The sequence below is a fragment of the Nomascus leucogenys genome, chromosome 8 (genome assembly GCF_006542625.1).
Source record: "Nomascus leucogenys isolate Asia chromosome 8, Asia_NLE_v1, whole genome shotgun sequence".
NCBI lineage: Eukaryota > Metazoa > Chordata > Mammalia > Primates > Hylobatidae > Nomascus > Nomascus leucogenys.
In genome coordinates, this window is record NC_044388.1 from 79032172 (window position 1) to 79058765 (window position 26594).

The 26594-nt window shown below is 37.4% G+C and overlaps 1 protein-coding gene across 5 annotated transcripts in view; it reads right to left on the reverse strand.

The window, feature by feature from the left end:
* Positions 1-26594, reverse strand: part of RECK (reversion inducing cysteine rich protein with kazal motifs) — an 88330-nt gene that overhangs the window by 46922 nt on the left and 14814 nt on the right. For 3 of the 5 annotated variants that reach the window (XM_003263346.4, XM_030817471.1, XM_030817470.1), the window contains exons 2-6: positions 26363-26421; positions 20618-20692; positions 19381-19417; positions 15648-15733; positions 13888-13935 (exon numbers count right to left, since the gene is read on the reverse strand). In XM_003263346.4, coding sequence (XP_003263394.2) covers positions 13888-13935; positions 15648-15733; positions 19381-19417; positions 20618-20692; positions 26363-26421 — 305 coding nt within the window. Of the gene's footprint in view, positions 1-12641; positions 12744-13887; positions 13936-15647; positions 15734-19380; positions 19418-20617; positions 20693-21279; positions 21291-21641; positions 21676-26362; positions 26422-26594 lie in introns of all 5 variants that reach the window. The other 2 variants (XM_012508759.2, XM_030817469.1) reach the window with 2 other exon arrangements.

Below are 26594 nucleotides of genomic sequence, written 5' to 3' on the forward strand. Positions count from 1 at the left end.
CAAGCCAAATCTTGCCTGCCACCTGTTTTTGGAAATAAAGTTTTTATTGGAAGACAGACATGCCCATTCATTTACATACTTCTAAAATTTTAATTATTTTTTTCATTTACATACTTTTTTAAATTAAAAAAATTTTTTTTAAGACACAGGGTTTTGCTATGTTGCCCAGGTTGGCCTCCTCTCTGCTGCCTCCCAAGTACCTGGGACTATGGGTGCATGCCGGCCTATTTACATATTTTATATGGCTACCTCACACTAAGCACACTTCTGTGGCAAAGTTGAATAGACAGAGAGTGAATGATCTCCAAGCCTAAAATATTTGCTATCTGGCCCTTTACAGAAAAAGTCTCCTAATGCCTGAAGAAAAAGGAAAACGGCACAGTTGCTTCCCTTGATGTCACATCCAGAGTTCAGAGATGTTCTTCAAGCATCTCTTATTTCTCTTGTTCATTAATAGACCTTTTGTGCTTAAGTTTACCTGAATTTGTTGAACTAATCTTTTATATTTTCACATGGCAGCATCATGTGAAAATTACCATTAACCACTAACATTTTAGTGTTAATAAATACGATTTTATTATTTTATTATTATTATACTTTTTTAGGGTACATGTGCACAATGTGCAGGTTTGTTACATATGTATCCATGTGCCATGTTGGTGTGCTGCACCCATTAACTCGTCATTTAGCATTAGGTATATCTCCTAATGCTGCCCCTCCCTCTTCCCCCCACTCCACAACAGTCCCCGGAGTGTGATGTTCCCCTTCCTGTGTCCATGTGTTCTCATTGTTTAATTCCCACCTATGAGTGAGAACATGCGGTGTTTGAAAAAAAAAAGAAATTGGAAAAAATAAATAAATAAATAAATAAATAAATACCATCTTGCCTCTTTACCCATTTTAAGGTTTAAAAGAATGTTCCTTCATTACAGTATACCAGCATTTGATGAATAAATTGTTACACCTATCATGATTTAATAGACTGATCATATCTCCCTCTTTGATGAATGACTCCTAAATTTACTATATGTAACTCTATCTTTTTACCACTTTAACTACTGCTGATTAGTCTGACAGGACTTAGGACATACACATAATGAGTTATAGGATTAACTTAATAGTTTCTTCATTTCTTAAGTCAGCCTGTCTTGAAGTCTTAGCTAGTCAATTTTTAAGTCTTTCAAAAGTCTGCCATCTGACTTTTGAAAGGTAACTTTCTGACTTTTGGAGGTAACTGGGGGTTCGTATTCACTCCTATGGAGCCTCTTTTGACCTGCTTACCAATACCACATCCAATGTGCCCCCATATAACAGCTCCCTCCCCTACTCATGTTACTCAAGAACAGGTCAAAACTATAGGGGTGCTAAGGTGAGGATCTACCATAACCTCAAAGATGCAAAGAACATGTCAGCATACGGGAGTTGACAGGGTCTCAAGAGAACTTCAAATCCAAAAGCTGTCACTATCTAGTTGGAGAGCCAGATATGCATAGCAAGCAAAGGGCAGAGCCAGGGCTGGAACCCAGACTGCCCTGCCAGTGCTCTTCCATGACACTGCACTGAGAATAGTCTGGATTGTTTTTCTCAATGCAGCCAATGCAAGGTTGAATGTTTGTTCACAGAGTAATCTATTTAACCAGTCCCCTATTTTTAAAATCAGTACCTTAAATTGTAACCAAAAAAGGTCACCATTTTCTTGAGGTTAATATTATTTTCCCTAAAAATATTTTGATCCTAAAAAAAATTTTTTTGATCCTAAAATCTTTCCTCTGGTAGCTGCTCTCAATAACTAGTTCTCTGCCCTACTCTCACGATTAAATTCCTGAATATTTGACAATTAGTACTCCCAAGCTGGTAGATGTCAGCTCCAATATATTACTAGATGGGGGTGTGTTAGGATGGATTCAGGAAGAGGGAATTCCAGGTAGAACAAGCCTTTTGATCCAGTGTTGGGAGCATATGAACTGTGGGCAAACCTGGCACAAAAACAGAGTAAATCAAAGTTGAGGGAACCCTATGTGATCCTTCATGCCACACTGGTTTTCCTTTTGGTGGGGAAGACCCTTTGGGTGCACCTGGGAGGTAGACTCTGCTGGTCCAACCTCTAGCCCAGAAGTTCGCTCTGCAATTTATTTTCTGCCACTTCATTGACCCTTTTCTATTGATTTTTAAAATAGGAAACTGGTTAAATAGATTAATCTATGAACAAACATTCAACCTTGCTTTGGCTGCATTCAGAAGAGAGAAATCCAAATAGTCCATTACAATACAGTGAGACAAGACTATTCTTACAATGCAGTGTCATGGAAGAGCACTGGTAGGGCAGTCTGGGTTCTAGCCCTGGCTCTGCCCTTTGCTTGCTACGTGTATCTGGCTGTCCAATTTGATTTGGCTTTTGGATTAGAAAAAAACGGTTCATTCCTCCATTTGTCCACTTGTTTCAATCCTTCCTCTGTCCACTGCCCTTTTACTACTGGCTACTCCAGCTCTCTCCCATTTTCATCAATTGTGGGCGGCAAGCCACCCAGGTGCCGAGGCAAGAGACTGAGGACACAAGCTGTTCCAGTATAATAAAATATAAAACAAGAATAGTTATACCAGATATAGATCTTAGATATGATTATATATGAATATCATTAATCATTAGTTGGTAGTAATTACTCTTTATCCCAATATTATAATAATCCCCACTCTATAATCATAACCTAGGAAAAACCAGGCCATACAGAGATAGGAGCTGAGGGGACATAGTGAGGTGTGACCAGAAGACAAGAGTGCGAGCCTTCTGTTATGCCCAGACAGGGCCACCAGAGGGCTCCTTGATCTAGCGGTGACGCCAGCGTCTGGGAAGACGCCCATTGCCAGGCGGACCGTGGTCTAGCGGTAGCGAGTGTCAAGGAACAACACTCGCTACTTAGCAGACCGGGAAAGGGAGTCTCCTTTTCCCTGGGGGAGTTTAGAGAAGACTCTGCTCCTCCATCTCTTGTGGGGGGCCTGACATCAGTCAGGCTTGCCCACAGTTACCCGGAGGCCTAACCGTCTCCCTGTGATGCTGTGCTTCAGTGATCACACTCCTAGTCCGCCTTCATGTTCCATCCTGTACACCTGGCTCTGCCTTCTAGACAGCAGTAGTAAATTAGTGAAAGTACTAGTAGTCTCTGATATGCAGAAATAATGGCGTAAGCTGTCTTTCTCTTTGTCTCCTCTCTCTCTCTGCCTCGGCTGCCAGGCAAGGAAGGGCCCCCTGTCCAGTAGACACGTGACCCACGTGACCCTACCTATCACTGGAGATGACTCACACTCTACCCTGTCCCTTTTGCTTTGTATCCAATAAATAACAGCGCAGCCAGACATTCGGGACCACTACCGGTCTCTGCGCATTGGTGGTAGTGGTCCCCTGGGCCCAGCTGCCTTTTCTTTTATCTCTTTGTCTTGTGTCTTTATTTCTACACTCTCTCGTTGCCACACATGGGGAGAGACCCACCGACCCTGTGGGGCTGGTCCCTACAATCAATGATAAAGATGATGACAACAAAACACTGATCATATGAATCTTGTAAAAAAAAATTACAGGTTTGAATTTTGGATGATTTAGTTACTTTTGGACAAAGACCCAAAAGAGCACATTTTATTAACTGTTATGTTAATGTTTTATATGCCCAGTACTTTCTACTTAACTAGGCTACCACTTAAAAGTAAAGGGGCTACTTCGTTTCTAAGGCCTCAATAAATAAAAATGTTTCCTTTTCACAGATGGGTTGAAATTTCTTCCAGTTTAAAGTTCCGCATTTCATACAAGAAATTCAGCTCATGAAATGCTAAGTAGGAGAGGTTAAATACAACTGATCTTTAAAAACATAAATGTTTTTAAACCTCTACAAGGTGTTTTTTCCTTGTGGATACCATGAATGTCAAAAAGTATAGATGACTAGAATATGTAAGGAGTTTAATGTCATGACTTAGAAATATCACTAAACAAGTGATTCTTAAATTTCTTCAGCCTTCCAAATGATGTGTCATTTCAATAGATATGCAAATAAAAATGAACACCCAAAACAGAAATGAGCTTTATAGGTCTAGACTGCTCAGAAAAATTTGCTCATTATCACCACAGGGCACCCAACCAGCTGGAAGCAAATTCACTGGCAAGTAACATCTGCAGAGAAACACAAGGTCTAGAAGACAGCCTAGCACAGAGTATGTGCTTGTGGTGAACTGACTACAGTAATGGCCCCAATTTTTCACATTTCCTTATATCTATTTATTGTACACTAACTCTGGCCTTAGCCATGTGACTTGCCTTGCTTTGGCCTAGTGGACACTAGCAAGCTTGGAGCAAGCAGTTGCCCAAACTACCCTTGCATGTTTCCACTTTGTCTCTTGGACTCCTGCCACCACCACGTGAATATGCCTGAGCTAGTCTGCTAGAGGGAGGGGAAAACATGGAGAAGATCTGAGCTGACTTAGCCAATGGCATCCTAAAGCAGGCAGCCCCAGGCTGACCTGCCATCTGATTGTAGACGGATGAGTGAGCCCAGCTGGAATCAGCTAAGCCTGGCCAGAGCAGAACTGCCTAGTAAGCCCTTAGATTTGTGAGAAATAATAAATTGTTACTGTTTTAAGCTATGGAGTTTTGGGATGGTTTACTATACAACACTATTGGGATAATAGATAGTACTCAGAATGAAAACATTCTCCACAGTACAGTAGAAAATGAGCACTTTCTCCATGCATTCCAAGAGTGTAAGACATTTACACAGGGTTTCCACATAAAGCTGATATACTGTGTTACAAAGAATCTTGAATAATTCTATTCTCCAGAGTGGGAAAAAGTCTATAAAATTTTTCTATCTATAAAAGTACGGACTGTAGCACTTTTTTTACAGGCAACAGCTTTCTGCTCATCCTTTAAGTCTTACCTGCTCTGTGAAGACTTTCCCATTTCCCTAGGCAGGGTTTTTTCCTCCAGGCTCCAATATATCTTGTACAGACTTCTAGCAATGTACTTGTCTCACTGTATTGTAATGGACTATTTGGATTTCTCTCTTCCCATGGACTAACTATGAGCTTCTTGCAGACTAAATCCTTTCATTTTTGTACCCTGAGAACAATGCCTGATACATATTAAATATATTGGTTCGGTGTGTATCAGTTCAATGAATGTTAAATGAATGAATGACAGAGACACAGATAACTATATGAACTCTGTCCCAGGAACTCAGGGATTAGTATTAAAAAGAGACATGTAAATATAGTTATGCTATAGAGCGACAAATGCTATAATAAAGCATGCAAAGGGCTTAGAAGTAGTGATCAATTTTATGTGTGTGGAGAGAAGATGAATGGGCAGGAAAGGCTTTAAAGTGGTACCATTTAAACCAGGACTTAAGGCAAAGGTTACTCTAGTTCAATAGGGGTAGTGATGTTCTGGGACCAGCTTTTTTTTGTTGGGGGTGGTTGTGGAGAAAATCTGGATTTGTAGTATTTGCTGATGTTCACGGTGCAAATACCTCCACCCAAGGCTGATTTTAAGTTACAAGCTGGCTTGCAAAATCCCTGAATATTTAACAAGCAGTACTCCCTAGCTGGTAGGGAGCTGGTATTGCCAGCTCCAATATACTATACTTTTTGTTCCAAGATTCAGAAGAAGGAATTCCAGGTGGAACAAACAATTTGTACAACTACAACTAACAAATAAAACAACAGGGTCAATCTGGGAAACTATAAGTAGCATGCTGCTTAAGTGTAACAGAGAGATGAACCAGGAGCTAGACTGAGAAAAGCTTGGGATACTGGGCTGAGGAGCATGAGCTGTGTTCTACAGGGAAGCAACTGAAGGGTTTAAGGAAGGTAGTGACATGGATCAAATTTGGTCTTTAAAGAGATGAATCTAGAAGTGGATATAGTAGATAAGAGGAGAAATTAGATACAGGAAAACTAGTTTGGCAGCTATTATAGGCAACCAGAAAAGTGGCAGAAAGACCTAAGCTAAGGCAATACCTGAGGATCTGGAAGGGAGACTGATTTAAGGTACATTTAGAAGGCAACTCTTTAGGCTTGAGAGACAGTAATTTGTAGGAGGTGATGAGAAAGAGGAAAGAGTAGACAATACCTCTCAGGCATTTAAGTTGATGTGCCTGGAAGGATCATATTGGTACAACCAAACAAGAAATGCAAGAAAAATCGTAAGTTTTGTTTTGGGATGTGTGTGTGTGTGTGTGTGTTTGTGTGTGTGTGTCTGTGTGTGTGTGTGTGTTGCTGTTTAGGGGTGGAAGGGAGGGAAGAGGAGGCAGAAAAGGTAGAGAAAGTAATAATCAATTTGGTTGATTTGAAATCAATCAGTTTTGGTTTGTTTGTTGTTCCAAGGGAGCATCAAAAGTACATGTATCCAGTAGTGTTCAGGAGCTCAGAAAAACAGGTTAGCAATGAAGATTCTGAAGTTGTCAGCATACAGGAACAATTAAATCTATGGGAGATGAGATTGCTTAAGGGGAAAACCTTGGCCACTTAAGATGAGACCAGGTCACAATCTAATCTGATTTGATCAAATTTCCCTTTTGGAATGATCTCGTTCAGGTGACTTCTGAGAAGAATGAACTGGAAAAGGAAATACACTAGCAGCAAGGAGACTAAATAGGAGTTACTCCCTTCCCCCAACTACAAAACAAATACGACAACCAAAACAACATACAAAGTTTTATACTATCTTAAGCCAGTACTGCAGGACCTAATAGGTTTCGCTCTTTTTGGAGCTCATCAGCTGCAGGTAACGGCTCAAATCTACTCTGATACAGTATACCTGTATAGCATTTTACCATTTATAAAGCCTCTCATTCATAGTCTTCTATTTACTATATCCTGGCAATTCTTGAAGTTGCCTCAGCATAAACTAAAAGATGCTTTACTTTTAGGTCCTGAGGGCTTTGCTGGGGCATAGTACTACACGATTCCTTTTGTTAAAATCCCTAAAAGCTGACTGGGCAAGGAACACAACTGTCCACAGCCTAGGCTGTGATCTGCCACAACTAGATGGTCTCCTCTATTCTTAGAACCACTGCAGTACAGATCCAATCACACTGAAGCTTAGGAGGCTTCTAGCTGTCCAGAGAATCCTGTTGGTCCTGATATCCCTGCTCCTCTTATCTCTAAATTGGGCTAATTTTTCATCCCTTTTCCTTTATGTTTCTGGTAGTAAATCTAGAACCAGAGTTAATTTGAAAGAAAAAGAAACAAAATAAAATTAATAGATACACAGAAATCTTTAAGCAGAACATTTTATTGTGACATTTCCTGAGGAAACAGTATACAGTCGGGGTAGGCATACATAAATATACACCAAACACTGGCATCCAGGGGCAGAACAAAGTGTATAGTAAACCACCATTTGTGGTAAAGGAGGGTAGAGGGGGACTATATATATATATATTTACTTTTATATGCAGAAAATATCTTAAATATCTCTAGTAACTTTAGGAACTGGATGGCTGTGGGAAAGATAATTCATTGTATACCATTTTGAATTTTGAACAATGTGAAAATCCCAAAATTAAAATTTAACACATACCTGCACCGTTCTATACATTTAGCTGTGTACTGACAGGTGGGGCTAACAGAAGACAGAATCCTCAACAGTCTTAATTTTAGCATTCTCACAGAACCAGAGCCCCATGGCAGAATAATATTTTAGTTGTATTGGCAACTGTTTAGTTTAAAACTTAACTGCCTTAAGACTAAAAAGTTAGTCCTCACAAAAATACCCCCTACTAACTTTCCTTCATAGTTTCTCACCTTCCTTAATGATATAACATCAAAAAAGTGTATTGAAGAAAGCTAGCAAAGGAGAGACATGAAAATGACATTTCTGAAAATATAAAGAAAAGCTTAGAGAAAAATCTGTGAAAGAAGGAAGAAACAAGTAAAAAATATAAAAAGTATGATGGCAAATTTGTAGCATTATACTTCAGTGGCTCACACAGCAAATGGAAAGGCATTTATATTTATGGCCATTATGTTAAGAGAATGGCAGGTAAGGTCTGCCATTAAAGGTATAAAATGGATTTACAAACCTCAAACTAAAATTTATCTCATCACTTTATAGCCATTGCCAGTCTCTGGGAATTCATCAGCCTCATATTACCTTAACAAAGCTTATTGTGACATTCAAGAAAGAAAATAACTATCAACAACCAAAAAATTTTTTAAATCATACTTTTGGTGGCTCAAGAAATGTTCACAGCCAACCTGTGAACAAAGACTATGCAAAAAGAATCTACACTGTATTTCACACCCCCTGGAAAACATGAATTCATTTTTACTTTAGTTCTAATCAGCCAATGTGCACAAGTATGGCTATTCCTATGGTTTACAGCCAGCATCTGTTCTGACTGTTGGTGTCTATGTAACTACAGCTGCTGAATACTTTGAATATCATCTCTGGTTGTGGCTTCACAACACATTCATGAACCCCATGTGGCCTAGCCAATACTTTTAGGTGGGCCAAAGGACAAAGCCTGTGAAAATGCAGAGAACCTAGAACTGAGCATGTCCATGATACTTGAACATGCCCATAAAGGAGTTATCAAGCTAATGGTTGATTTGGATAGCTCCTACAGGCCAGGTCTGGTGACCCCACAATCAAAACAAGTGTGATTATCAAAAGAAGTACCCTTAAGTAGTGAAGGATATATTATTTCTTAGGTATTCATCAGAATAAGAGAGCTACAGAGTTGGAAGAGAGATCGTCAAATCTCCTGACTGTTGCAAAAATCCCCTTCACATGATGAATCCAGTAAGTCTTTACTTGAACATTTCCAGTGATAGGAAGTTCTCTGTTTTTGGAATATCTCATTCCATTTTGATCAATTTCAGATCAGTATCTGGCTCCTTCTTTTCTAGTTCCCTAAAGAAACTCAGCTCTCTCCTCTCTATTTTTTTCAAAAGAACAGATTATTTTAGATTCTATTAGATTCTAAAAGATTCTGTTCTCTCTCAAAACCCAGCTCTCTATTCTTTTTACACTTTCTCTTCTACGGAGCTTTCATTGACTCCAAGGTTCAAGGGTTACTTCAAGGTTGACTGTGGGCATGATAATTCTCCTCATCTTTAGTCTGGATTCCTAATCACCTCTGAGATATGGGTCTTTTAATGTAAAGACCCTAACACACCATATGCTTCAATTTCTTCAAATTCATTTCCCAACATAAATGCTACTGTTGCTATGTTTTAACTATTTCTTAAAAAATCCAGTAATACGTTACTATTGTTTTAAAAATCTGTGTCCTAATTTACCCACTTTCTATTTTCCCATTCTCTTTTGCATCTCAAATAATTTTCTGTCTGAAGTAGATATTTTAGAACTTCCTTTACAGAGAACTTCTAGAAAGGGTCCACTAATGGCAATTTTGTTTTAGCTGTCTAGAAATAGCTTAATTTTGTCTCTTTCTTGAAATATATTTTTGCTGGATATAGAATGCTAGATTGATAGTTACTTTCTTTCGGAACCATTTAGGAATCATTCTACTGTCTTCTGGCTTCCTCTGTTGCTACTGGGAAATCAGTCGTTGGTCTTCTTTGAAGGCAATGCCTTTTTTTCTGACTACTTTTAAGATCTTTGGCTATGACGTCTGTCTATAATATGTGGATTTTTTTTTCCTTTGATCCTGCTGGGTATTTGTAGTGCTTCTTTAAACACTGCTCCTGCCCATCCTATTTATTTTTCTTCTAGTACTCCAATTAGAGAGGATTTTCTTACTCTATCCTTCCTGTGTCCTAAACTATTTTTCAGCCTCATGCCCCTCTGTGTTTCTTTTCCATATAATTTCTTTAGTTCTATCTTCCAATTTACTAACTTTCTTTGCTGTACCTAAACTATTATAACACCCATCCATTGTGTTTGTATTTCAATTATACTGTTCTGGAAATTCTCTTTGATTAGTTTTCAAGTATGCTTGCTCTTCTTCTTCTTCTTTTTTTTTTGCAACCTCCACCTCCCAGGTTCAAGTGATTCTCCTGCTTCAGCCTCCCAAGTAGCTGGGATTTACAGGTGTGTACCACCACACCCAGCTAATTTTTGTATTTTTAGTAGAGACAGGGTTTCATCATGTTAGCCAAGCTGGTCTCAAACTCCTGACATCAGGTGATCCACCCGCCTCAGCCTCCCAAAGTGCTGGGATTACAGGTGTGAGCCACCGCACCCGGCCTGCTCTTCATATTTGTAAGCCTATTTTATTTCTTAAACATATTAAACATTTTAGTCTGCATCTGATAATTTCTATATCTGAAGTATCTTTAGGTCTGATTCTATTCACCATTGTTCCTGTTGGCTTTTATTTGATGAATCATGTTTTCTGGTGAGTTCTGTGACTTTTTTATTGTGAACTGCTTATTTTTCCTTAGGACTTTATCTGTGGAAATCTCAAGAGGTCTGAAATACAAGATCAGTTCCTCCAGAGAGGATTTGTGTTACCTTTTCTCAAGCATCTGAGGGCCACTACCATTTCAGAACCACTTGAAATAAATTCTCAGCTTGAGGTTTTACAAACACTCACTTGATATAAATGTGGGCTGCAAACTCATGTGAAGACCAGCTTAGGGTTATGAATTTTCAATGGAATAAGGCTAATGTTGGAGAGAAGCAGTTTTCCTTGCAGATCCCCCTGGAAAGGGAGATGAGCATATTTCCTGGTCATCCTAATACTAAGTGTATAGTCCCTTTGGAATCCCAAATTTATTGGTGGGAAGGGGAGGGGATTTCAATTAGATTTTCCACCTTCAATCAGAACCCAGGATTTGTCTCCTGACTTCTGAGCCTCGTGAAGCTACAAAGCTATAAAAATTGATTCAGCAAATGCCCTCAAAGCTAATGCCTTCTTTACTGCTCTTACTTCTCTGGATTCCTGCCTTCATTTAGTTTTTGGCTTGAGCATTCCGTATTTTCTTTCCAGCAAATTCATCTAGCATTTTAAGTTATTTTCACCTGGAGGATTGGTCCAGGTAGCAAGCCTGCGTCCGTATTTTCTTTCCAGCAAATTCATCTAGCATTTTAAGTTCTTTTCACCTGAAGGATTGGTCCAGGTAGCAAGCCTGCCCTATTACCAGAAAGAGAAGTTTTAACTAGTACCTTTAAGTATAGAAGAATAGTAAATGAATGCCAGGAAACTAGGCTTAAAAGATTAGATTATCTCCCTGAATATCATCTATATTCAATCCATCATAACAAATCTTGCTGATGGATTCTGCCTTTGAATCTCTGATTTATTCTTGAATATTTGACTCTATTACTATTATCCTAGTCTGGGATTTATTATCTCTTTTTGGCTAAGCTAGAGGGGTTTGTGGGATCTAAAACTTAGCCTGCACAGGATTATGAGTTTAAGTTTCTAAAATATTGGCTTTGTTATTTGTTATATATTGGTCTCCTTTTACAGAACCTTAATTATCACCCTCTCATTAATAATGAGTTGAGCCTCAAAATGCCATCTTTTTAGGATTTGGTCCCACTTTACCTATCCGAGCACAGACTTGCAGCCCAAAATAGGTCTGTCTTCTCTTTTCCTCCCGCATAAGCCATGTGCATTTTTGATAACATACCTTTGATCCACAGTCTTAGGTCTTTAGGTCTTTACCCAAATTATACCAATCCTTTCAGGCCTCTCTCATTTGCAACGTTTTTCCTGATAACTCCAAACATTCTTGCTCTGCTTTCTTATGTCCCTGAGCCCTGATGTGTGCAGTATATATTTTAATTAGCCTGACTCAATTAGATATAATTCTTTAGCATTTAGAGTTATGCTAAAAGTTGCTTAATCAGAATTCTAAACTAAGTCTGCTTCCAGTTAATGCTCTTTCTAATATATAAAACTCTCAGTATTCAACAGGTACTTGTTAATTTGCATAAGAAAAAAACCAGACTCTATAAAATCTGATGTAACAATGCTTTACATTAAACTGGTTTATCTTAAGTTGGCTAGAACAAGACAAAATCTTAAACGGCATTAAAATTTTAAAACTTTAAGTAAATTTCTTAGCAAATCCCTTCAAAAGGAAATCTACAACAGCTTACCAAAAAAGAAAAACATTAGCTCCTCCAAATGTAATTACTCATTCTCTGAAACTCAGATCAAACTATACATAAAACCACTCCCCGGGGTAAATGCTACCCTTAAAATTGCACGCCTATAGAAATGGCTTAGGGACCATTCCAGTGTTAAGGAAAAGATACTAAAAGCCTAGTTTATAAATTATTCTGATGTTGATAAACAACCAGTCCAGTTAAAAATAGGCTATATTACACCAAATTTACCCAATTCACTTTATAACAAATAGCTTTTGTCTAGACTAGACTTCAACAATCATGACAGTGACTGTTTATGGTCACTGCATTAGGTTTATAATGCAGAACCCTTCCTGCATTAAAGTACTCTTATCTCTATTTTCATTTCTAAATAACATGTAAGAAATCAAATTGAGTCTTATATTGAAGAATTTGTGGGATCAACTTTTAATATAAAAACGAAAGGATCCTTTTGCCATACAGATTTTTGGAAAATGGTTGCTTAATTCTAGGCCAAATTAGGGAAGATAGACTGGGAAAGGTAAACTATTCTTAGTATTTCTATCATAGGACAGTTTGTCTCTCTTACCTTTCCTGTCTCGTCCTTCATCAACACAAACTGGCAGACTTCCTAGGGCAATGCAGAAATCCAGACAAGAGAAGGAAGCACACTAAAATAACGGAGGACAGGCTATGGAAGATGGACAGTGTCAGACATCATGTAGGAGAAAAGAAGGAATTATTACAGTTAGCCACTTTGTTCAAGAGAAACTAAAACTGGTTATTTCAAAGATAGAGAGATAAGAAAATAAAGATCTTTTACTTCTCTGTAGCAGGGCTCCTTTCAGTAAGAACAGAGGAGAGCTATAATTTGGAAATTTGTCTTCAGAGGAATAGCTATAACTTAGCAAACAGTACAAAGGAACAAAAGATAAATAAGACTGTCAAGTTTAAAAATAAGACATATAGGCTTTGAGAAAAGAAAAAAATAAAAACTATAACCTAGAAGTAGTTAAGAGAGTTATTCTATCTTCTCCAAGAAAACACAGCAATAGGAATCCCAATGTTTGTATATAAAAATGGTGCATGAGATATATGCACTTAAGTATCCTTAATTACATAGCCTTACACTACAAAAAACTGTAATATTGTCACATTTAAGAACAGAGTTCTAGAAAATGAACAAAGTAGCCCCAATGAGGAGGTTTTTTTCATATCAGGCACAATCTTCTGCACATATTTGTATGGTGTAAAATACTTCCGCTATACCCTGCCATAATATCTACCCCATCTAGATGCCAGTGTTAGAAATCCCACCATTGAGATGAGAGTCCTTCAGATTTAATATAGCTTTTGTAACTTAGTATTTTTTCCCCCAAATGCAAGATTCTAGGAAAGTCTGAGCTATTCACACTAGCCCTGTGATTTTCTTTCTTTTATTACTTTTCTTTATGATTAGAGGTAGTTTATAGAAATGAATACCACCTGGATGGGTCAAGAGATAGGAGATGAGACAAAAGAGAACATGAAACATGAGAAAAACTATTTCACAACCTTGGGTACAACTAGTTGCTTTGTTATAAAAATATCATAGGTTAAATCCTTTGTATGTGAGATTTAGGCATTTCTTTAAAATTAATACTTCATTTCAACAAAAATCAACTAAAATCATAACATTTCCAAACACAGTAAATGACATTTTTGTCAATGCAAAATTTCCTGTAAGGTGAAAGGGAGGTTGTATAAAAATAAATTCATTTTAAAAACTTAAGTAATTTTGTTAATTCTGATAACATCTGAATAGGCTATCCACATTCGTTAAATAAAATGCATACCTCATATTCTTTTCTGCAAACTTTGGAAATATCATTCTTTGAAGATGCCTAAAAACCAACAAATTTCTCCATTAATTTATTATACATGCTATTCAGCACAGGGCAAAAAGAACATAAGTTAGCATATATTAATTACTGATATAGTATCCTTTATTTCATCAAGGAAAACCTTATGTTCAAATATTTTAAAGTTCCTAAAATACAACAAACAAATTTCATGCAATTTCTTTAAAAAAAAAAACATCATCTGTAGGGCTACTCAATATTCTAGAGCTTTGCTCTAACTTTTATGGCTTTAATCTCACATAATAACATAGTCCTTTTGTTATTTCAGAAACTAGATGTCTTTGAAGGAAATTGTAAATCAGAGGACTTTTTTTTTTTTAGCTGAATTCCACTCTGTAGCAAATTTTCTTGTGAAGCTCTGCCAGGGCACTTACATTTTGCTTTTTCTTTAACTTTTCACATTCTAAACTTTCATTCTGAACTCGCTGAGTATATAATGGAGGGGGCAACTAAATAGGGAAGAGGTACTATGCCAGGCATTTAACAAGTTATTTTTGTGTAAGTCTCTTAACAAGTTTATAAAGAAGATACTAACCCCTCTACAGATGAGGAAACTGGTGCTTAGAGAAGTAGCAAGTTATTTGCCAGATTTAAGTATATACTTTCTATATAAAAGAAGCCAAAAAAAAAAAAAATCTGCTGAGGGGTGGTTGTTTTTCCACATGAGTCAGTCTCCATTCCAGAGCTGTGGGCTCTGGTTCCTTGCTCCATTCTTCCTGTTCTATCACCTAGGCCTGTGCAATTTAGAACAGGCCAGCTGATGAGGACAGGGAGAGCAAGAAGAATGGGCCGGCAACTGTTTTACAACTCACTAAACCCGTTATACTTCAAATCCTCTGCAACTCAGCTTCACCTCAATGCCTGGAGGACAGCAGCAGACAGCTAGGTCATGTGCTGCCCAGACCGTTGCTCAGGCTATAGGATAGTCGTCTCTGTGAAAGTGAAGGTGATACCATATCTCATATACTCTTATCCGAGATAAGTCCCTAGAAGAAGAAAATAAGAGAAGGCTTTCCAACTGTGGTTTCAGGTCCATCTAACCACTTCTAGTTTCCTAGTTAAGTCTATTTCTGCCACTTGCAGTAGAGGAACCAAGAGGCTAGTTTTTCCTCTCTGAGAAACCACTACTAAAATATGGAAAGTGAGGACAAACTCAGGCACCTAAGCTGAATTGGGGCAGAACTATATCATATCAAAGATAAGTAATAACTCACTGTACGAGTCACATTCATCTTCAGAGCAGAGAAGGGATATAAGAACACACTTAGGGTAAAGCCATGATGAAACAGAGAAAAGGAGATGAAAAAATAAGCCAACTGTGTCAAATGTTTTCATCCAAGCATACCCTAAATTTACCCAGCCATCATCAGCATTGACTCAGCATGATTGCAGGCAAAGTATGGAAGACCTAAATTCCTTGTCTCTGCCATGCAAAAAAGAAGGACCAGTTCTTTTTTGCATGGCAGAGACAAGGAATGATAAGAAAGAATAAAAGAAGGCTGAGGCCATATGCAGCAGCCATAAATAAAAAAACAGCAAGTCTAAAAGGAAATGGTCTATACAAGAAATGCTAAATTTGCAGTTTTCGTGGGTTACCTCTGCAAAGCTAGGAGGTGGGCAAGGCCCAAGACATATGCACAGCTAAAACCAAACTGCGCTCCGTGATGTTTGAGAGCCTGACTGCCCAGTGTTACCTGCTTGCATGCCTGTCGACACTCCAAGGCAATAGCCAGTTCACAGCAGCCTAAGCCAACCCAGCCATCAGACTTCTTAAACACACCTTAAAAACAAAATGTTTAAATGTTTTGGTCATAAGTAGCAATAAAAACAAATAGCATGCCAGATGTTTCAAGGCTACTACTAAAAGTCAAAGCAGGTGTCCATAAGAAAACTGGTTCAGACAGCAGGGCCTCAAAATTATTAAGGACCTCCCTTTACCCTTACTTCCACTGCTATCTGTCTCTTTCAAAGTCCCTCACAGCATAATTATCAGGTCGTTTGTTTTTTCTCTTTTCCTTCCCACCCTAAATGCTCTTTAAGTCATTCTCACTCTTGGGTAGGTAACATCTTTACCAGAGGACATACAAGGGAAGGAAAGCAAGGAAGAGGGCTTTCTTACTGTTAGACTGTTAATCAGAGGCAAAGATTTTAATTTAACTTAAGCAAACTAACAAGAAAGGGCACAAATATTACTGTATTCAAAACAGTAACTACCTAGAATAGCATAAAATTCATGATCCTGTTTAAAAACTGATACTTAGTAAACAGGGGCAATTGTTGTGAGTCAGGTATATCTGGCTTTGATGGGCACATTTAATCATGGGGCAAAATGACTATGTATTATTCTGGTTCAATTTATGTTCAGCAGCGACTCTTCCAACCAAATTATTGTGAAACTGAAAGATGATAAAATTATAAAAAGTGTTCTAATTTTTTTTTTTTTTTGAGGCGGAGTCTTGCTCTGTTGCCCAGGCTGGAGTGCAGTGGCGCGATCTTGGCTCACTGCAACCTCAGCCTCCCAGGTCCAAGCAATTCTCCTGCCTCAGCCTCCTGAGTAGCTGGGACTACAGGCGTCTGCCATCATGCCCGGCTAATTTTTGTATTTTTAGTAGAGATGGGGTTTCACCATGTTGACCAGGCTGGTCTTGAACTCCTGACCTCAGGTAATGTGCTTGCCTTGACCTCCCAAACTGCTGGGATTACAGGTGTAAGTGACCACGCCTGGGCTTCTAATTTGCTTTTAAACCCCTTTTGCAATTATAAATGTCAATGAATGAATCCTAAGGTAAAAGTAGGAGATAGGGTCGGGCTCAGTGGCTCCCGCCTGTAATCCCAGCACTTTGGGAGGCCAAAGCGGGCAGATCACTTGAGGTCACGAGATCAAGACCAGTCTGGCCAACATGGTGAAACCCCATCTCTACTAAAAATTCAAAAATTAGCTGGGCATGGTGGCACACACCTGTAGTCCAAACTACTCGGGAGGTTGAAGTGGGAGAACTGCTTGAACCCAGGAGGTGGAGGTTGCAGTGAGCCGAGACTGCACCACTGCACTCCAGCCTGGGCAACAGCAAGACTCTGTCTCAAAAAAACAAAAAATCAAAACAACAACAACAACAAAAGGCTGGGTGTGGTGGCTCACACCTGTAATCCCAGCACTTTGGGAGGCTGAGGTGGGTGGATCATTTGAGGTCAGGAGTTCGAGATCAGCCTGACCAACATAGTGAAAACTTGTCTCCACTAAAAATACAAAATTAGCCAGGCGTGGTGGTGCATGCCTGTAATCCCAGCTACTTGGGAGGCTGAGGCAGGAGAATTGCTTGAAACTGGGAAGCAGAGGTTGCAGTGAGCTGAGATTGTGCCACTGCACTCCAGCCTGGGCAACAAGAGCGAAACTCCATCTCAAAAAAAAAAGTAGGAGATACAAGAAATAATTATGAAAAGAGAAAAGCCTTATGCTTGCAGGAGTGCTGCAAATTCCTCCTTATCTCCTTTAAAATTGCCTTATGCTGCTTCTATGTAAAACATAAATTTGAGAATCTATATCTGAAGTTAGATTATTATTTATATTTGAAAAAAAATGTCAGAGATTCAAGGCAATAAGTAACACAGTTCCCCAAATGAAACTAGGACTTCACACAACAAATAGAAGCATTCTGCTAAAAAGTAAAACAAGGCAAATAAATGGTTCACAGATAGACAAAGCTCTCAAAATATAATAAACTACCCCAATTATAAAAATTGACTAAAAATACTGCATATTATAAGCTTATCTCTATGTGTCTTAAGGGTACAAAGGGTAACAAATTCACATCTAGCCTCATTGCCTAGTATAATTTCTTCTAAATCTTTGCTGCTTGCTATTCAGGTTCCTCACATGTTGGAAAGAATTTTAAATGGAATCAAGATAGGTCATAAACTCTGTGACTTGTTATATCATAATGAAGTATGCTGCTGTTTCCAGGTATCCAGTGGCCTCTTAGAACATATTAAATTATCCAACAAGCATTTATATTTACTAAGCTCCTACTATGTACAAGGCACTCTGTTAGGTGTTATGTGGGCTATGAAATTACGGAATAAAGAAAATATATGATTTATCCTATTTGGGAGATTACAGTTTGTTAGCAACAGTGTGTGTGTGTGTGTGTGTGTGTGTGTGTGTGCACGCGTGTGTGTGTAGAAAATTACAGGATACTAAGGATGCTGGGTACAAGACTAGGAGACAGGCAAGGAGGTGGGCAATTTCAGGAAGACAACCTGTTTGAAATACAAACTTTAAACAGTGCGACAGCCTCTAGAATTCAGAGATACATAAGGTATACTCTTTTTTTTTTTTTTTTTTTTTTTTTCAAGAAATTGGCTCTATCCAGGGCTGGAAAGTAGGCTGTAATCCTGGGAGATCATGAGTGCCAGGCTAGAGAGTTCGGGTTTTATTCTGATGGAATTGAATATCCCCTGAGAAATTATTTTTGAAGAGGATAGGAAAGAAAGATATAATATGTTGAAATATCAGTTATAAGGTTATTATAATATTCTATCCCAAGAGTGTAAGAATAAAGACTTGAACTAGAAATAGAGAGGACAGGTGTAATTTTGCAAGGGGAGAGTCAATGGAATTAGAAAGAACAAGGAGTAAAATATAACTTGGGGGTTTCCAGTCTAGTATCATTCACAAGAGGTGCAGTTATGAGTTTGATTTTGGATTTGTGCTTCAGATGGCACCTGGATGCAGAGATCCAGGTAGAGATGTCTACAAAGATATCTAGAAGTTACAAACAATGATTTAGATTTGAGAGTTACCTTCTCAGAGCTGATTAGTTAACAGTTCTGGGAAGGAATGAGATTACTAAGGTGAATGTGAAGACAGAAGGGAAGAAGACCACACACAGAAATAACCATAGTCCTTAAGGCTCCATCTACAAAAAAAAAGGTAAGGCAGAATAGGTTCTGAGGCCAAGGTGGAGTCATAAGGAGGTAGTAATCAATAATATCAAGTGTTTCCAGAAAGTCAAAGAGAGTAGTACTGAGAAAGAGCCCTAAGATCTAGGAACCAAGAGATCCTGGTAAGCTTTCAAAGACTAGTTTCAGTAGAATGGCAGAAGTGGAGACAAGAGAACAAAGTTAAGGATTGAGTGAATGAGAATAAATTATGTATTTGAAAATTTGGGCTGGACATGGTGGGTCATGCCTGTAATCTCAGCATTTTGGGAGGCCAAGGCAGGATGATCACTTGAGGCCAGGAGTTCAAGACCAGCCTGGGCAACACAGTTAAGACTGTGTCTTAGAAAAAAAAATTCAGGTGTTGAAGGGAAGGAGAGGACAGAAACTCCAGAGTATAAATTAGGTTCCAGGACAATGACACTAATTTTACATTCACACAGTAAGTTTTTAAAATTAAGCGCTAAATGTTACACTCCTATTGCTTACCTGGCAAAGATGAATTCATACAACTCCAAATTTCAACCTAAAAGTGTAACCAACAAAAGGCTTTTATGTAGATAACCAGTTCCTAAATATGACAATTAATTTCTATAGAAATTATGTACAGCTAATTTGATTATGGCTATGTCTATACAGTCAATGTTCTAGAACTATAGGCACATCAATCAGTTATTCGGGGGGAACAAAGCTGAGATACAGAAATATTCCTTGTTCTTTTCCCATCTGAGAGCATTAACAATGAGTCTAGTTACTCAGGATACTTACCGGAATCACTGTTTCCAAGCTGACAGACAAAAGTGAAGACCAAAGGGAATGTGTCAGTCAGAACTATTTAATCATCAACTTATTTTCCCCTTCACATAATACAAGCCACCATATCTAAAGAGGCTCTTGCAAACAAACTCACACTTTCTTGGTCTGGCACATGAGCATCCCAAACACTGAGGACAGCGCAAGTATTAGAGACATTTTAAGTTACCTGATTCAGATAGGTAAGCAATATATCTGTAGTATGTCAGAAAATTGAAAGATAATAAGTCATATATTTTCCCTTATCTCAAATTCAATTTTCCAAAATCAAAATAAATAGATTTAGTTATTACAGTTTTCATAAAATTAGTCAAACTATAATAATAAATAAAATTATAAGTTCCAGATAATTTTTTTTGAGATGGAGTCTTACTCTGCTGCCCAGACTGGAGTGCAGTGACACAATCTCGGCTCACTGCAACCTCCGCCTCCTGGGTTCAGGCAATTTTCCTGCCTCAGCCTCCGGAGTAGCTGGGACTACAGGCGTGTGCCACCACGTCTGGCTAATTTTTGTATTTTTAGTAGAGACGGGATTTCACTATGCTGGCCAGGCTGGTCTCGAACTCCTGACCTCAGGTAATCCACCCGCCTCAGCTTCCCAAAGTGCTGGGATTACAGGCGTCAGCCACCGTGCCCAACCCCAGATAAAATACTATAATGAAATTTAAAGGTAAGAACACATTTATATTTAAGATTGTTTTTAGATCTATATCATAGGATAATAAAAGAAGAAAAACAATATTCTATCTAGCAATTTATATGAAGATTTTTTTTAAGTATTTAAGTTAAACTTAACATTTTATTTTGACCACAAATTCCAATCACATTCAAAAATTTGCTAACTCTGAAAGTAATTCATTGGATAGTTTCATTTAGACAGAAGCTTCTACAGGTAAGTTACAATAAGACTTACCATTGTCTCTGGGCAATAATCTGGGGCTCGCTGCAACAGATGTTTTAGTCGGGATTCACTTTTTGAGGAGAAAATCTATTTGGCAAAAAAAAAAAAAGTTTTTGTGGCATTTTTCTATAAGAAATAAGAAGAGGTAAAACTTATTATCCTCTAGATTTATCAGTTGTCTAGAATATTTTCCAACTTCCTTTTTATTTATTTTATTTATTTTTTTAAGACAGAGTCCCATTCTATCACCCAGGCTGGGGTGTAGTGGTGTGATCTCAACTCACTGAAACCTCCACTTCCCAGGCTGAAGCGATTCTCCAGCCTCAGCATCCCAAGTAGCTGGGACCTCAGGCATAAGCCACAAACGCCTGGCTAATTTCTGTATTTTTTTGTAGAGAGAGGGTTTCACCATGTTGCCAGGGCTGGTCTTGAACTCCTGAGCTCAAAGCGATCCGCCCCCCTCAGCCTCCCAAAGTGCTGGGACTACACGCATGAGCCACCGTGCCTGGCTCCTTTTATAAGTGGAAAACCTTCAGAATGATCTAAGTTAAGCTGAGGTAACATTTCTTAAAAAGTATTGATTAGTTTCGTAAATAAGCAAGAAAAGTCCAAATACAGCAAGTCTAGACCCTTTTCTATTGACCAAAAAAAGTGGAGAAACCCAGGCTACCAACCTGTTTAGAGGCTGGGGGTTAGAGAGCGAGAGAAAGAAGAAAAAAAAGATAAGTTTATTCTAAACTGTTCTGTAAATTGTTTTTAGTTAACTGGTAACAGTGAAAAATAGACTGTCATCAAACCCGTGATACTGGTGAAGATCAAATTTGTAAACAGCATTATGGCACATAAGTTCTCCATAAAATGCTGTAAGATAGAAACAAAGCTGTTTTGTTTTTTTTTTAATTGATGCTGATGAGCTGACAAAGGTTCAATCACTAAGCTAAATGGCTCACTTCCAAATAGGACGTTATGCAATTACAATTTGGTGTTTCAGTAAATAATAAATCATTACACATATCAGACAGACCTTCATGATTACCTGCAAATAGCTGAGACGGTAAAATCCATGAATGCTATGGACAATGAAAAAGGATTTATCTCCAGTTAGCTTATTTATTAGCCATTTTCCTCCAAAACTACCAACTACAATTAAGAAGTGAAAAGACATAGAATATCACTATTTTGCAACCCCTAGTGAATTAACGCATTTAGACAATTATCACAATGACTGTTAACACACAAAAAGAGACATTTTTGGGGGAAGACTTAAACAAAACTAAGCCTCTGGATCTGGCTCCTAAGGTAGCTGTTAGCCATGTGTGGGTATTTAAACTTAAATCAAGTAAAATAAATAAAATTAAAAATTAAAGTTCCTCAGTCTCTTTAAGCACATTTCAAGTATTCACCTGGCACATGTGGCTAGTGGCTACCATACAGGTCTAGAATATTTTCATCATTGTAGAAAGTGCCATTGGATAGCTCTGCTCTAAATCTAACTGCCAATTACTAAGAAACACAGAGGAAAGAGGAAAATGTTAAATGACACCAGGGGGATGTGAACACCAAAGTTTGGACTATGGGAAACTCTATAGGACAAATGATCAAATTAATTCATCAAATAAATTGCAAGGAGAAACCTACAGATCAAAAGATATTTAAAAAACATATAACCAACTGCAATATATATATATATATATATATCACTTGAATTCTGATCCAAACTAAAAAAACCTTATAAAATAATTAAGAAATCTGAATAACTAGATTTTTGAATATTACATTTTCAAAGAAGGAATAACAGTATTGTGGTTATCTTTTTTTAAAATGACATATCATTTGTAGCTCCAAACTGAAAATTTATGGATCAAATAATATGACAATTGAGATTTTGCTGCTACACAAATTTGCCTCAATATAGTGGGGAAAGTAAAAAGAGATTTAAATGAAACACAACTGGTCATGACTTAATAATGTTGAAGCTGAATATGGGGGTTTATTACACTTTTCTCTCTACCTTTGTATATACTTAAAGTTTTCTATTATAAAAAGATAAAAGGAAAAGTGAAAGAAAAGAAAAATCGATTAAAAAAGACAACAATGAAAGATAAGAAAGAATGAAAAAGAGAAAGAGGAAGAAAAAACGAAAGATATGACATTGTAGCAGACTAGGAAAAAGCACAGGGATGGCTATGCTCTCTCATTCATTCCTTCTTCCTGCAATTCCATCTCCCCTCAATAACAACAACAAAAACAAACAAAAAAGGCAAAAAACCTACAAGCACTTGAAACAGGTTAGACCAATGGAAATAATATAGAACTGAGAGTTGGAAATACACTCTGAATACCACTGGGCAAACCACTTGGCCTCATAGGAGGTAGTTATATCCTGGTGGCTAAGGGTATGGACTTTGTAATCAGACACATTTGAGTTTGAGTCCCTGTTCCTCAACTAATTGGCTTGGGGCCTTGGTAAGTTATTTAAGTCTTCTATATTTCAGTTTCTTTACCTATAATATACAAATAATGACAATACCTCTTTCAAGGGCTGGGTGTAAGAATTAAATGAAAATAATGCATGTAAAGGGGTACAGTAAAGGGCATGGCACTTAGGGAAAAGTGTAAAATAAAATTTAGGTCCCAGTTTCTGGTTTCCTGAATAGCTAATAAGCAAAATTAAAAAGTTAGATAATCTATTGGGTCCCTTCTATCTCTAAAATTATGATCCTATAAAGTAGAATGAATTAAACTGATAAACACATACTTATTAGAAATACATTTAGCTTAAATAAACCAGCACGTACTACGTAAACTTTCAGATAATAAGGTGGACTTGAATATAAAGTCACTTTTCTTGCTAAACAACTAGTAATCACACTTAAAAAGAAAGATGAATGCTTATTCAGAATACATACTAGAATATATACTATAATTATACAAATCATCTCAGAGCAAAAAATTTAATAACCAAACTTGTATGTCACTCAAGGCAGAAATTATCAGATCATAGGGTTTACAATCTTGAATTTTGAGAAGTTTTTTACCCATACTTATCTCCTTCCTCTGTCATAACTCATTTTTCCTTTGTCTTTAAACAAGTAAAAACTTTTCATCTTGAAACAAATCTTTACTTCCTGCACTTACTGACTTTTCCAGCTTTTTCCTTTCATTGTACCCATTTCTTCACCAATCAACTCAAAAATATTAACTAATTAGTCTGCATGAGCAGGGACATGAATACAACATAGGCAAATGAGACACGATCCCTATGATTCAAGGAATTCATAATATATACAGGTAAGACATATACAAAAACTGAATACATTTTTGTAAGTCTGAAAAATTACATAACTGTAAATATTTTTATTAAAAAATTTTTTATGCCTGCAGTGTGACTTTTAGCTCCATTGTTCCAGTTGATCTAGAAATATTTATTGAGAGTTTTGAGTGTTAGATACTGTTTTAACTGTTCTAGGCACCAAGGAATTCATCACAAACAAAGCAAACAAAAATCCCTACTGCAGGGAGATGTTTTTAAAATCTCCACTAACTGGCTTTTTTTTTTTTTTTTTTTTTTTAGACTAAGGGCCTTTTCTCAGCTCTCAAACTCCTTGACTTTTCTTTGGCATCTGACACTGTTGACAGTTTCACTTTAAACCATCACACATATTTTGCTGAATATTATAAGCTACCAGCCCTGACTTCTTACCTAAATTCCAATTCCAAAAGTTTTAATTCCAAATCCCTATCTTCACATAGTGGTTTTCACTGATAATTCAACAGCTCACCTTCTCCTCAAACCAAATCTTTTCCCTAACCTCCTAGAGTCATCAAGAATGCTGTTTACTCAGTTCAAAATCTAAATGTCATCAAGACTCCATCCTGTCTGCATTCCCTACTGGTTGAAGAAATAATGATTCCTCACTCACAGCATTTCCTTCTCTTTGAAGTGAGCTCTATGAGTTTTAACAGCCCTGGTCTCTCTCCACACCCCTGATACACTTCTCCCATGATCAGGATGGCTGACTTAGCTGACCATTGAGTTTGGTAGGGGAAAGCAAACACATGTAACACAGCCCTTACCTCTCCTCCTCTGGGAGTAAGTCTAATTCTGTCACTTAGTGTGTGCCTAGAGATAAAAGTCACATTCGACATCTGTGTAACTAGTAATAAAAGTAATATTTTTGGACGTATCTGCCTTATTTCTCAATTAGTTAAGAACTTGGTTGGGGAAGAATGTTCTTTATTAGGGTGACTATAGTATTCAATTAATTTGCTAAGTTATATAATTTCTAGCATTCCAGATTTTAAGAAATTAGACCTTGCCTGCTGCTGGTGCCTCATTACAAGATACCTCCTAAAAATCATTCACCCTATAGAACATCAGTAGAAAAAGCAAGAAACAAAGTGAAAAGTCAGGTAAGTCATATTTCCCAAAGTAGCAGAGCTACTTTAAAAGCTTCCTTATGATATCATCAAGGTGCCATTTTTGCTTTAAAAAGCTATTCTTCTGGCAGTAAGTGTGCAGCAAACTTAATTTGCAATAGTGATTTGATATGTCACTGAATTCTCTGGTAGCCATTTAGATGAGATGAATCAGTGTCATGTCTTATAATCAGACCATATCTTGCAAAATCTTTCTACATCTTCATTATTATTACTTATGAGAAGTTATAGTCCCAGTTAAGTAGTTCTCTCAGTTTTAAAAATAACAAGATCCACGTTATTACTTGAAGACTCCTCTAAAAGATGATTGAGACTATTATTTCTCGAGTGCTAAGACTAGACATACATGACCAAGCCTGAAAGAAAGGTAGGGCTTTATGAATGGGTAGTGCTTCAGTGGAACTTTCATAAACAGGTTCAACCAGAAAAATTCAAACCTACAGACAACTTTTAAGAATAGTACAGTGAATACCTACATGGTCTTCATCAAGATGCACCCATCCTTAACACTTTGCAACATTTGCTTTAATTCTCTCTATATATACACAAATTATTATTACATACTATTATTTTGAAGGACTATGTTAGAATTTGTTATAGACATTATGTTCATTCATTCCTAAATCCTAGCATGTATCTCCTAAGAACAAGGACACCAACACACCCAACCACAATATAATCACCAAATTCAGGATCACAGTATTGGTATAATACTACTATTTAATATCCAGTCTATATTCAAATTTTACCAGTTTATCCTGATAATGTCCTTCATAGCAATTTTCTTTCATTCCAGGATCCAATCCAGGATCACATATTGCATTTTGTTGTCACATCTCTTTAGTTTCCTTTACTCTGTAACAGTTTCTTAGCCTTTCTTTGTTTTTATAACACTGACATTTTTAAAGAGTACAAGCATTGATGTTTTGAGGAATATTCCTCAAACTGGGTTTGCCCGACTATTTCTTCAGAATTCAAATTATGCAATTATAATATTTTCCTTCTCAGTGTATCATGTCAGCAGACAGTCACTTTGCCCCATTATTGGTGATGTGAACCCTGGACAATTAGTTAAGGTACTATCCAACAGACTTCTCCAAAAACAATTATACTTAATAAATGGTTGTATAACTAGTAGCCTCTATAATTTTACTTGTTTATTTTTATTTTTTAGAGACAGGGGTCTTGCTATGTTGTCCTGGCTGGTCCTGAACCCCTGGCCTTAAGCAATCCTCCCACCCTGGCCTCCCAAAGTGCTGGCATTACAGGCATGAACCACTGTGTCTGGCTGCCTCTGTAATTATTATGTAATCTTACCTGTTCACATACATCACGGCACATTTGGTTATCCTTTGAATGATTACAACACAATGCACCTAGGGAGAAAAAAAATAGACATCAAATGTTGTTCCACTGTTAAACAAGATGACTAAGCTAATTCAGATGGTTACATAAACCATTTATTCAGTAGATTATTATTATTATTATTCATTTTAACTCAACAAACCTTTACTGAGCACCTATTACAGGTCAAGGACAGTGTTAGGTT